The following is a 13,901-nucleotide window of genomic DNA, read 5'->3' as shown; positions in this document are numbered from 1 at the left end:
ATACATATATATATAAATATATATATATATATATATATATATATATACATATATATATATATATATATATATATATATATATATATATATATATATATATATATATATATATATATATTGAAAAAATATTCCTATATTAGTGGTATTAAGAAAGCTAAAAGAACGATAGTTTTAACGTTACGAATGCAGGCGAACGTTGACCACAACAGACGTGAACACGACACAACGTTTTGCCGTGTTTACAGTTTCTGGGTTATTTGAAACACGGGTTTAGGTTAACAGTGTGTGAGGAGGAAATTTTAGCTAATTGATGTGAGTTACTTCAAAGATGGAGGAGGGACCCGAGAGTGAGCCAAATTCAGTAAGTGATAGCACATTATGAGATATAAATTGTAAGCATAAGATTAACGAACATGACGCAAGTTCTTGCTGCTTATCTATGATATCTTTGGCTTTAATGATACCTAGCTAGAAGGTTGAAAGCAATGACCTATTTAAGGAGGGGCGTCAGGGGCAGTTTCCCCCCTCTGAAGCTGTACAATATACAAGAAGTGTACTCAATAATTATAATGATTAATATGTTCTTCCAATTCTTCAAAACGTTTTCAATCCTTCAAAAGGGAAAATATATGTATGTCTGTGTATAATTAATTGCTTCAGTGGTTTATAACCATGTCAGTTTCACCCTCCCCAGATTTTCTCTTCTTACAAAAAAGATATTGTTTTATTTTAAGAAAGTTTCTTGATTATTGCTGGAAGCTTATTGATGCATTCTGCAAAAAATAATTATATAAGAATTATACGCTGGTATTATGATAAACTACGACAGGTGTATTCAGTTTTATAACTTTGATTAATGGATGTTATTAGTAATAGAGTATTACAGTGGAGTAATTCAGAATCCACTTCATTAAGATACAGTGTGTTATTACATATAAACCTTGTTTGCCCCTTCTAACTTGAAAGTTGATATACCCCTTTGAGCAAATTCTAGGTATATATGTGGTTAAAAGACCAAGTTTCATGTTGCTTTCCTCTCATCCAATGTCTACAGCTCTTGAGTTTCAGAGTCACTTTGGTTGTTTTTAAAGCTGTCATATATTACATATTCTTTATAATGTCTTTTGTTATTACATCTCTCATTCATCATCTGGATATCTTTCAAATGTATGTACGAAATTGAAATTGTAATAATGACATAATGAGGCAGCATGTTTCATTTTCCAGTTTCTCTGTTGCCAAAAGTATGTATACTAATGTTCAGCCCATCCCAGTTCTTAAATATTTTCATGCTGTGTCCCATAGTAATACTCTGACTTTAATTCATTTATACCCTTACATCTATCTGTCATTTATTCCACAAAGAACCTTCAAAGTCTTTATCACTTCTACTCTTGAAACCACATTGTTTCTCCCAAGTGTGCTGTGTACATGCCAGTCCACACACATACACACACACACAAAGTTTATGTGTATTGAAACGGTTTAGATATATGGAGAGAGTGAGAGAGGAAAGGTTGACAAAGAGGATATGTGTCAGCGGTAGAGGGAACAAGGAGAAGCAGGAGACTTAATTGGAGGTGGAAGGAAGGAGTGAAAAAGATTTTGAGTGATCAGGGCCTGAACATTCAGGAGGGTGAGAGATGTGCAAGGAAAAGAGTGAATTGGAATGATGTGGCATACTGGGGTCAACATTATATCAATGGGCTGAACCAGGGCATGTGAAACATCTGGGGTAAACCATGGAAGGGTCTGTGGGGCCTGGATGTAGATAGGGAGCTGTGGTTTTCGTGCATTACACATGACAGCTAGAGACTGAGTGTGAATGAATGTGGCCTTTTTTGTTTGTTTTCCTGGTGCTACCTCGCTGAAGCAGGGGGTAGCACTGCTGTTTTCTGTGGGGCTGGGTAGCGTCAGGAATGGCTGAAGGGAAGCAGGTATGAATATGTACATTTGTATATATGTATATTTGTGTATATGTATGTATATGTATATATGTTGATAAGTATATGTAAGTATATGTACGTGTATGGGTATATATATGTGTATATATATGTATATATATATATATATATATATATATATATATATATATATATATATATATATATATATATATATATGTTCTTTCTTTTCTTTTCTTTCAAACTATTCGCCATTTCCCGCATTAGCGAGGTAGCGTTAAGAACAGAGGACTGGGCCTTTGAGGGAATACCCTCACCTGGCCCAATTCTCTGTTCCTTCTTTTGAAAAAAAAAAATGAGAGGGGAGGATTTCCTGCCCCCCGCTCCCTCCCCTTTTAGTCGCCTTCTACGACACGCAGGGAATACGTGGGAAGTATTCTTAATCCCCTATCCCCATGTATATATATATATATATATATATATATATATATATATATATATATATATATATGGTGAAAAAAAGGGCAAATGAGAGTTGGGGTGAGAGAGTATCATTAAATTTTTGGGAGAATAAAAAGATGTTCTGGAAGGAGGTAAATAAGGTGCGTAAGGCGTAAGACAAGGGAGCAAATGGGAACTTCAGTGAAGGGCGCAAATGGGGAGGTGATAACAAGTAGTGGTGATGTGAGGAGATGGAGTTAGTATTTTGAAGGTTTGTTGAATGTGTTTGATGATAGAGTGGCAGATATAGGGTGTTTTGGTCGAGGTGGTGTGCAAAGTGAGAGGGTTAGGGAAGATGATTTGGTAAACAGAGAAGAGGTAGTAAAAGCTTTGCAGAAGATGAAAGCCGGCAAGGCAGCAGGTTTGGATGGTATTGCAGTGGAATTTATTAAAAAAGGGGGTGACTGTATTGTTGACTGGTTGGTAAGGTTATTTAATGTATGTATGACTCATGGTGAGGTGCCTGAGGATTGGCGGAATGCGTGCATAGTGCCATTGTACAAAGGCAAAGGGGATAAGAGTGAGTGCTCAAATTACAGAGGTATAAGTTTGTTGAGTATTCCTGGTAAATTATATGGGAGGATATTGATTGAGAGGGTGAAGGCATGTACAGAGCATCAGATTGGGGAAGAGCAGTGTGGTTTCAGAAGTGGTAGAGGATGTGTGGATCAGGTGTTTGCTTTGGAGAATGTATGTGAGAAATACTTAGAAAAGCAAATGGATTTGTATGTAGCATTTATGGATCTGGAGAAGGCATATGATAGAGTTGATAGAGATGCTCTGTGGAAGGTATTAAGAATATATGGTGTGGGAGGCAAGTTGTTGGAAGCAGTGAAAAGTTTTTATCGAGGATGTAAGGCATGTGTACATGTAGGAAGAGAGGAAAGTGATTGGTTCTCAGTGAATGTAGGTTTGCGGCAGGGGTGTGTGATGTCTCCATGGTTGTTTAATTTGTTTATGGATGGGGTTGTTAGGAAGGTGAATGCAAGAGTTTTGGAAAGAGGGGCAAGTATGAAGTCTGTTGGGGATGAGAGAGCTTGGGAAGTGAGTCAGTTGTTGTTCGCTGATGATACAGCGCTGGTGGCTGATTCATGTGAGAAACTGCAGAAGCTGGTGACTGAGTTTGGTAAAGTGTGTGGAAGAAGAAAGTTAAGAGTAAATGTGAATAAGAGCAAGGTTATTAGGTACAGTAGGGTTGAGGGTCAAGTCAATTGGGAGGTGAGTTTGAATGGAGAAAAACTGGAGGAAGAGAAGTGTTTTAGATATCTGGGAGTGGATCTGGCAGCGGATGGAACCATGGAAGCGGAAGTGGATCATAGGGTGGGGGAGGGGGCGAAAATTCTGGGAGCCTTGAAGAATGTGTGGAAGTCGAGAACATTATCTCGGAAAGCAAAAATGGGTATGTTTGAAGGAATAGTGGTTCCAACAATGTTGTATGGTTGCGAGACGTGGGCTATGGATAGAGTTGTGCGCAGGAGGATGGATGTGCTGGAAATGAGATGTTTGAGGACAATATGTGGTGTGAGGTGGTTTGATCGAGTAAGTAACGTAAGGGTAAGAGAGATGTGTGGAAATAAAAAGAGCGTGGTTGAGAGAGCAGAAGAGGGTGTTTTGAAATGGTTCGGGCACATGGAGAGAATGAGTGAGGAAAGATTGACCAAGAGAATATAAGTGTCGGAGGTGGAGGGAACGAGGAGAAGAGGGAGACCAAATTGGAGGTGGAAGGATGGAGTGAAAAAGATTTTGTGTGATCGGGGCTTGAACATGCAGGAGGGTGAAAGGAGGGCAAGGAATAGAGTGAATTGGAGCGATGTGGTATACCGGGGTTGACGTGCTGTCAGTGGATTGAATCAAGGCATGTGAAGCGTCTGGGGTAAACCATGGAAAGCTGTGTAGGTATGTATATTTGCGTGTGTGGACGTATGTATATACATGTGTATAGGGGTGGGTTGGGCCATTTCTTTCGTCTGTTTCCTTGCGCTACCTTGCAAACGCGGGAGACAGCGACAAAGCAAAAAAAAAATATATATATATATATATTATCCCTGGGGATAGGGGAGAAAGAATACTTCCCACGTATTCCCTGCGTGTCGTAGAAGGCAACTAAAAGGGGAGGGAGCAGGGAGCTGGAAATCCTCCCCTCTCTTTTTTTTTTTTTTTTTTTTTTATTTTCCAAAAGAAGGAACAGAGAAGGGGCCAGGTGAGGATATTCCCTCAAAGGCCCAGTTCTCTGTTCTTAACGCTACCTCACTAACGCGGGAAATGGCGAATAGTTTGAAAGAAAATATATATATATATATATATATATATATATATATATATATATATATATATATGAGGGGGAGGAGGAGAAGATGAGGCTCGACAGCTGAAGGATCTTCACGTCGGCTCGGCAGCCTTGTAATTCTCCCTTGTAATTCTTCATCTGACGCTTATCATCATCAGCATCACAGGACCTCTGCCAAGTCTGCCTCGTACTACTCGACCTACCTTACTTTATTTCTTCTTTATAATAATTCTAATTCAGACTTCCCCAGAACTTTATTTTTTTAAAGGGGAAGTAAATGTTTATAGTTGTGTTACTGGAGTGATAGTTTTCATACATGGTGTTTTGACAAGAAAATAGTGAAATTGGAGAAAAAATGTAGCTTAGACATTGAAGCTTATTGATACAGTGGTTAAATTGATGAGAACTACTATTGACGTTTGTGTAAATAAATTATACATTTCCTTTTTCCATAGCCAGAGGTTGAACCATTATGTGACATTCATTTTTTCATTCATTTCAAGCTAGAAGTTTCAGTTTTCTAAATTGTTTCTTACATTTTTCATATGTATATATATGTATGTGTGTGTGTGTGTATATGTGCGTGTGTATGTGTATGTGTGTGTATGTGTATATGTATATATATATGTATATTATCCCTGGGGATAGGGGTGAAAGAATACTTCCCACGTATTCCTCGCGTGTCGTAGAAAGCGACTAGAGGGGACGGGAGCGGGGGGCCAGAAATCCTCCCCTCCTTGTATTAACTTTCTAAAATGGGAAACAGAAGAAGGAGTCACGCGGGGAGTGCTCATCCTCGAAGGCTCAGAGTGGGGTGCCTAAATGTGTGTGGATGTAACCAAGATGTGAAAAAAGGAGAGATAGGTAGTATGTTTGAGGAAAGGAACCTGGATGTTTTGGCTCTGAGTGAAACGAAGCTCAAGGGTAAAGGGGAAGAGTGGTTTGGGAATGTCTGGGGAGTAAAGTCAGGGGTTAGTGAGAAGACAAGAGCAAGGGAAGGAGTAGCAATACTCCTGAAACAGGAGTTGTGGGAGTATGTGATAGAATGTAAGAAAGTAAAGTCTCGATTAATATGGGTAAAACTGAAAGTTGATGGAGAGAGGTGGGTGATTATTGGTGCGTATGCACCTGGGCATGAGAAGAAAGATCATGAGAGGCAAGTGTTTTGGGAGCAGCTGAATGAGTGTGTTAGTGGTTTTGATGCACGAGACCGGGTTATAGTGATGGGTGATTTGAATGCAAAGGTGAGTAATGTGGCAGTTGAGGGAATAATTGGTATACATGGGGTGTTCAGTGTTGTAAATGGAAATGGTGAAGAGCTTGTAGATTTATGTGCTGAAAAAGGACTGATGATTGGGAATACCTGGTTTAAAAAGCGAGATTTACATAAGTATACTTATGTAAGTAGGAGAGATGGCCAGAGAGCGTTATTGGATTACGTGTTAATTGACAGGCGTGCGAAAGAGAGACTTTTGGATGTTAATGTGCTGAGAGGTGCAACTGGAGGGATGTCTGATCATTATCTTGTGGAGGCAAAGGTGAAGATTTGTATGGGTTTTCAGAAAAAAAGAGTGAATGTTGGGGTGAAGAGGGTGGTGAGAGTAAGTGAGCTTGGGAAGGAGACCTGTGTGAGGAAGTACCAGGAGAGACTGAGTACAGAATGGAAAAAGGTGAGAACAATGGAAGTAAGGGGAGTGGGGGAGGAATGGGATATATTTAGGGAATCAGTGATGGATTGCGCAAAAGATGCTTGTGGCATGAGAAGAGTGGGAGGTGGGTTGATTAGAAAGGGTAGTGAGTGGTGGGATGAAGAAGTAAGAGTATTAGTGAAAGAGAAGAGAGAGGCATTTGGACGATTTTTGCAGGGAAAAAATGCAATTGAGTGGGAGATGTATAAAAGAAAGAGACAGGAGGTCAAGAGAAAGGTGCAAGAGGTGAAAAAAAGGGCAAATGAGAGTTGGGGTGAGAGAGTATCATTAAATTTTAGGGAGAATAAAAAGATGTTCTGGAAGGAGGTAAATAAAGTGCGTAAGACAAGGGAGCAAATGGGAACTTCAGTGAAGGACGCAAATGGGGAGGTGATAACAAGTAGTGGTGATGTGAGAAGGAGATGGAGTGAGTATTTTGAAGGTTTGTTGAATGTGTTTGATGATAGAGTGGCAGATATAGTGTGTTTTGGTCGAGGTGGTGTGCAAAGTGAGAGGGTTAGGGAAAATGATTTGGTAAACAGAGAAGAGGTAGTGAAAGCTTTGCGGAAGATGAAAGCCGGCAAGGCAGCAGGTTTGGATGGTATTGCAGTGGAATTTATTAAAAAAGGGTGTGACTATTGTTGACTGGTTGGTAAGGTTATTTAATGTATGTATGACTCATGGTGAGGTGCCTGAGGATTGGCGGAATGCATGCATAGTGCCATTGTACAAAGGCAAAGGGGATAAGAGTGAGTGCTCAAATTACAGAGGTATAAGTTTGTTGAGTATTCCTGGTAAACTATATGGGAGGGTATTGATTGAGAGGGTGAAGGCATGTACAGAGCATCAGATTGGGGAAGAGCAGTGTGGTTTCAGAAGTGGTAGAGGATGTGTGGATCAGGTGTTTGCTTTGAAGAATGTATGTGAGAAATACTTAGAAAAGCAAATGGATTTGTATGTAGCATTTATGGATCTGGAGAAGGCTTATGATAGAGTTGATAGAGATGCTCTGTGGAAGGTATTAAGAATATATGGTGTGGGAGGAAAGTTGTTAGAAGCAGTGAAAAGTTTTTATCGAGGATGTAAGGCATGTGTACGTGTAGGAAGAGAGGAAAGTGATTGGTTCTCAGTGAATGTAGGTTTGCGGCAGGGGTGTGTGATGTCTCCATGGTTGTTTAATTTGTTTATGGATGGGGTTGTTAGGGAGGTAAATGCAAGAGTTTTGGAAAGAGGGGCAAGTATGAAGTCTGTTGGGGATGAGAGAGCTTGGGAAGTGAGTCAGTTGTTGTTCGCTGATGATACAGCGCTGGTGGCTGATCATGTGAGAAACTGCAGAAGCTGGTGACTGAGTTTGGTAAAGTGTGTGGAAGAAGAAAGTTAAGAGTAAATCTGAATAAGAGCAAGGTTATTAGGTACAGTAGGGTTGAGGGTCAAGTCAATTGGGAGGTGAGATTGAATGGAGAAAAACTGGAGGAAGTGAAGTGTTTTAGATATCTGGGAGTGGATCTGGCAGCGGATGGAACCATGGAAGCGGAAGTGGATCATAGGGTGGGGGAGGGGGCGAAAATTCTGGGGGCCTTGAAAGCAAAAATGGGTATGTTTGAAGGAATAGTGGTTCCAACAATGTTGTATGGTTGCGAGGCGTGGGCTATGGATAGAGTTGTGCGCAGGAGGATGGATGTGCTGGAAATGAGATGTTTGAGGACAATGTGTGGTGTGAGGTGGTTTGATCGAGTAAGTAACGTAAGGGTAAGAGAGATGTGTGGAAATAAAAAGAGCATGGTTGAGAGAGCAGAAGAGGGTGTTTTGAAATGGTTTGGGCACATGGAGAGAATGAGTGAGAAAAGATTGACCAAGAGGATATATGTGTCGGAGGTGGAGGGAACGAGGAGAAGAGGGAGACCAAATTGGAGGTGGAAAGATGGAGTGAAAAAGATTTTGTGTGATCGGGGAATGAACATGCAGGAGGGTGAAAGGAGGGCAAGGAATAGAGTGAATTGGATCGATGTGGTATACCGAGGTTGACGTGCTGTCAGTGGATTGAATCAAGGCATGTGAAGCTTCTGGGGTAAACCATGGAAAGCTGTGTAGGTATGTATATTTGCGTGTGTGGACGTATGTATATACATGTGTATGGGGGTGGGTTGGGCCATTTCTTTCGTCTGTTTCCTTGCGCTACCTCGCAAACGCGGGAGACAGCGGCAAAAATATATATATATATATATATATATATATATATATATATATATATATATATATATATATATATATATATATATATATTTTCCCTTTGGATAGGGGAGAAAGAATACTTCCCACGTATTCCCTGCGTGTCGTAGAAGGCGACTAAAATGGGAGGGAGCGGGGGGCTGGAAATCCTCCCCTCTCAATTGTTTTTAATTTTCCAAAAGAAGGAACAGAGAAGGGGGCCAGGTGAGGATATTCCCTCAATGGCCCAGTCCTCAGTTCTTAACGCTACCTCGCTAACGCGGGAAATGGCGAATAGTTTGAAAAAAATATATATATATATATATATATATATATATATATATATATATATATATATATATATATATATATATATATATGTATATATATATATATATATCCCTGGGAATAGGGTAGAAAGAATACTTCCCACATATTCCCTGTGTGTCGTGGAAGGCGACTAAAAGGGAAGGGAGCGGGAGGCTGGAAATCCTCCCCTCTCTTTTTTTTTTTTTTTTTCCAAAAGAAGGAACAGAGAAGGGAGCCAGATGTGGATATTCCCTCAGGGGCCCATTCCTTTGTTCTAAACGCTACCTCACTGATGCGGGAGATAGCGAATAGTATGAAAGAAAGAAATATATATATATTTTTTTTTTTTTATATACTTTGTCGCTGTCTCCCGCGTTTGCGAGGTAGCGCAAGGAAACAGACGAAAGAAATGGCCCAACCCCCCCCCCATACACATGTATATACATACGTCCACACACGCAAATATACATACCTACACAGCTTTCCATGGTTTACCCCAGACGCTTCACATGCCTTGATTCAATCCACTGACAGCACGTCAACCCCGGTATACCACATCGCTCCAATTCACTCTATTCCTTGCCCTCCTTTCACCCTCCTGCATGTTCAGGCCCCGATCACACAAAATCTTTTTCACTCCATCTTTCCACCTCCAATTTGGTCTCCCTCTTCTCCTCGTTCCCTCCACCTCCGACACATATATCCTCTTGGTCAATCTTTCCTCACTCATTCTCTCCATGTGCCCAAACCACTTCAAAACACCCTCTTCTGCTCTCTCAACCATGCTCTTTTTATTTCCACACATCTCTCTTACCCTTACGTTACTCACTCGATCAAACCACCTCACACCACACATTGTCCTCAAACATCTCATTTCCAGCACATCCATCCTCCTGCGCACAACTCTATCCATAGCCCACGCCTCGCAACCATACAACATTGTTGGAACCACTATTCCTTCAAACATACCCATTTTTGCTTTCCGAGATAATGTTCTCGACTTCCACACATTCTTCAGGGCCCCCAGAATTTTCGCCCCCTCCCCCACCCTATGATCCACTTCCGCTTCCATGGTTCCATCTGCTGCCAGATCCACTCCCAGATATCTAAAACACTTCACTTCCTCCAGTTTTTCTCCATTCAAACTCACCTCCCAATTGACTTGACCCTCAACCCTACTGTACCTAATAACCTTGCTCTTATTCACATTTACTCTTAACTTTCTTCTTCCACACACTTTACCAAACTCAGTCACCAGCTTCTGCAGTTTCTCACATGAATCAGCCACCAGTGCTGTATCATCAGCGAACAACAACTGACTCACTTCCCAAGCTCTCTCATCCCCAACAGACTTCATACTTGCCCCTCTTTCCAAAACTCTTGCATTTACCTCCCTAACAACCCCATCCATAAACAAATTAAACAACCATGGAGACATCACACACCCCTGCCGCAAACCTACATTCACTGAGAACCAATCACTTTCCTCTCTTCCTACACGTACACGTGCCTTACATCCTCGATAAAAACTTTTCGCTGCTTCTAACAACTTTCCTCCCACACCATATATTCTTAATACCTTCCACAGAGCATCTCTATCAACTCTATCATATGCCTTCTCCAGATCCATAAATGCTACATACAAATCCATTTGCTTTTCTAAGTATTTCTCACATACATTCTTCAAAGCAAACACCTGATCCACACATCCTCTACCACTTCTGAAACCACACTGCTCTTCCCCAATCTGATGCTCTGTACATGCCTTCACCCTCTCAATCAATACCCTCCCATATAATTTACCAGGAATACTCAACAAACTTATACCTCTGTAATTTGAGCATTCACTCTTATCTCCTTTGCCTTTGTACAATGGCACTATGCACGCATTCCGCCAATCCTCAGGCACCTCACCATGAGTCATACATACATTAAATAACCTTACCAACCAGTCAACAATACAGTCACCCCCTTTTTTAATAAATTCCACTGCAATACCATCCAAACCTGCTGCCTTGCCGGCTTTCATCTTCCGCAAAGCTTTCACTACCTCTTCTCTGTTTACCAAATCATTTTCCCTAACCCTCTCACTTTGCACACCACCTCGACCAAAACACCCTATATCTGCCACTCTATCATCAAACACATTCAACAAACCTTCAAAATACTCACTCCATCTCCTTCTCACATCACCACTACTTGTTATCACCTCCCCATTTGCGCCCTTCACTGAAGTTCCCATTTGCTCCCTTGTCTTACGCACTTTATTTACCTCCTTCCAGAACATCTTTTTATTCTCCCTAAAATTTAATGATACTCTCTCACCCCAACTCTCATTTGCCCTTTTTTTCACCTCTTGCACCTTTCTCTTGACCTCCTGTCTCTTTCTTTTATACATCTCCAACTCAATTGCATTTTTTCCATGCAAAAATCGTCCAAATATATATATATATGTAAGTAGGAGAGATGGCCAGAGAGCGTTATTGGATTACGTGTTAATTGACAGGCGTGCGAAAGAGAGACTTTTGGATGTCAATGTGCTGAGAGGTGCAACTGGAGGGATGTCTGATCATTATCTTGTGGAGGCTAAGGTGAAGATTAGTATGGGTTTTCAGAAAAGAAGAGTGAATGTTGGGGTGAAGAAGGTGGTGAGAGTAAGTGAGCTTGGGAAGGAGACCTGTGTGAAGAAGTATCAGGAGAGACTGTGTACAGAATGGAAAAAGGTGAGAACAATGGAAGTAAGGGGAGTGGGGGAGGAATGGGATGTATTTAGGGAATCAGTGATGGATTGCGCAAAAGATGCTTGTGGCATGAGAAGAGTGGGAGGTGGGCTGTTTAGAAAGGGTAGTGAGTGGTGGGATGAAGAAGTAAGAGTATTAGTGAAAGAGAAGAGAGAGGCATTTGGACGATTTTTGCAGGGAAAAAATGCAATTGAGTGGGAGAAGTATAAAAGAAAGAGACAGGAGGTCAAGAGAAAGGTGCAAGAGGTGAAAAAAGGGCAAATGAGAGTTGGGGTGAGAGACTATCAGTAAATTTTAGGGAGAATAAAAAAATGTTCTGGAAGGAGGTAAATAGGGTGCGTAAGACAAGGGAGCAAATGGGAACTTCAGTGAAGGGCGTAAATGGGGAGGTGATAACAAGTAGTGGTGATGTGAGAAGGAGATGGAATGAGTATTTTGAAGGTTTGTTGAATGTGTCTGATGACAGAGTGGCAGATATAGGGTGTTTGGGTCGAGGTGGTGTGCAAAGTGAGAGGGTTAGGGAAAATGATTTGGTAAACAGAGAAGAGGTAGTAAAAGCTTTGCGGAAGATGAAAGCCGGCAAGGCAGCAGGTTTGGATGGTATTGCAGTGGAATTTATTAAAAAAGGGGGTGACTGTATTGTTGACTGGTTCGTAAGGTTATTTAATGTATGTATGACTCATGGTGAGGTGACTGAGGATTGGCGGAATGCGTGCATAGTGCCATTGTACAAAGGCAAAGGGGAAAAGAGTGAGTGCTCAAATTACAGAGGTATAAGTTTGTTGAGTATTCCTGGTAAATTATATGGGAGGGTATTGATTGAGAGGGTGAAGGCATGTACAGAGCATCAGATTGGGGAAGAGCAGTGTGGTTTCAGAAGTGGTAGAGGATGTGTGGATCAGGTGTTTGCTTTGAAGAATGTATGTGAGAAATACTTAGAAAAGCAAATGGATTTGTATGTAGCATTTATGGATCTGGAGAAGGCATATGATAGAGTTGATAGAGATGGTCTGTGGAAGGAATTAAGAATATATGGTGTGGGAGGCAAGTTGTTAGAAGCAGTGAAAAGTTTTTATCGAGGATGTAAGGCATGTGTACGTGTAGGAAGAGAGGAAAGTGATTGGTTCTCAGTGAATGTAGGTTTGCGGCAGGGGTGTGTGATGTCTCCATGGTTGTTTAATTTGTTTATGGATGGGGTTGTTAGGGAGGTAAATGCAAGAGTCTTGGAAAGAGGGGCAAGTATGAAGTCTGTTGGGGATGAGAGAGCTTGGGAAGTGAGTCAGTTGTTGTTCGCTGATGATACAGCGCTGGTGGCGGATTCATGTGAGAAACTGCAGAACCTGGTGACGGAGTTTGGTAAAGTGTGTGCAAGAAGAAAGTTAAGAGTAAATGTGAATAAGAGCAAGGTTATTAGGTACAGTAGGGTTGAGGGTCAAGTCAATTGGGAGGTGAGTTTGAATGGTGAAAAACTGGAGGAAGTGAAGTGTTTTAGATATCTGGGAGTGGATCTGTCAGCGGATGGAACCATGGAAGCGGAAGTGGATCATAGGGTGGGGGAGGGGGCGAAAATTTTGGGAGCCTTGAAAAATGTGTGGAAGTCGAGAACATTATCCCGGAAAGCAAAAATGGGTATGTTTGAAGGAATAGTAGTTCCAACAATGTTGTATGGTTGCGAGGCGTGGGCTATGGATAGAGTTGTGCGCAGGAGGATGGATGTGCTGGAAATGAGATGTTTGAGGACAATGTGTGGTGTGAGGTGGTTTGATCGAGTAAGTAACGTAAGGGTAAGAGAGATGTGTGGAAATAAAAAGAGCGTGGTTGAGAGAGCAGAAGAGGGTGTTTTGAAATGGTTTGGGCACATGGAGAGAATGAGTGAGGAAAGATTGACCAAGAGGATATATGTGTCGGAGGTGGAGGGAACGAGGAGAAGAGGTAGACCAAATTGGAGGTGGAAAGATGGAGTGAAAAGGATTTTGTGTGATCGGGGCCTGAACATGCAGGAGGGTGAAAGGAGGGCAAGGAATAGAGTGAATTGGAGCGATGTGGTATACAGGGGTTGACGTGCTGTCAGTGGATTGAATCAAGGCATGTGAAGCGTCCGGGGTAAACCATGGAAAGCTGTGTAGGTATGTATATTTCTGTATGTGGACGTGTGTATGTACATGTGTATGGGGGGGGTTGGGCCATTTCTTTCGTCTGTTTCCTTGCGCTACCTCGCAAACGCGGGAGACAGCGACAAAGTATAAAAAAAAAAAAAAATATA

The 13,901-nt window shown here is 41.4% G+C and overlaps 1 protein-coding gene across 1 annotated transcript in view; it reads left to right on the top strand.

Moving 5' to 3' along the window:
• Positions 1-207: 207 nt before the first annotated feature.
• The window catches only part of Nup214 (nuclear pore complex protein Nup214), a 380,758-nt gene continuing 367,064 nt past the window's right edge, over positions 208-13,901 (top strand). The window contains exon 1 of the mRNA XM_071662750.1: positions 208-361. Coding sequence (XP_071518851.1) covers positions 329-361 — 33 coding nt within the window. The 5' untranslated portion in view covers positions 208-328. The remainder of the gene's footprint in view (positions 362-13,901) is intronic.

The sequence above is a fragment of the Panulirus ornatus genome, chromosome 6 (assembly GCF_036320965.1).
Source record: "Panulirus ornatus isolate Po-2019 chromosome 6, ASM3632096v1, whole genome shotgun sequence".
NCBI classification, from domain to species: Eukaryota; Metazoa; Arthropoda; class Malacostraca; order Decapoda; family Palinuridae; genus Panulirus; species Panulirus ornatus.
This window is presented reverse-complemented; position numbering and strand designations above follow the sequence as displayed.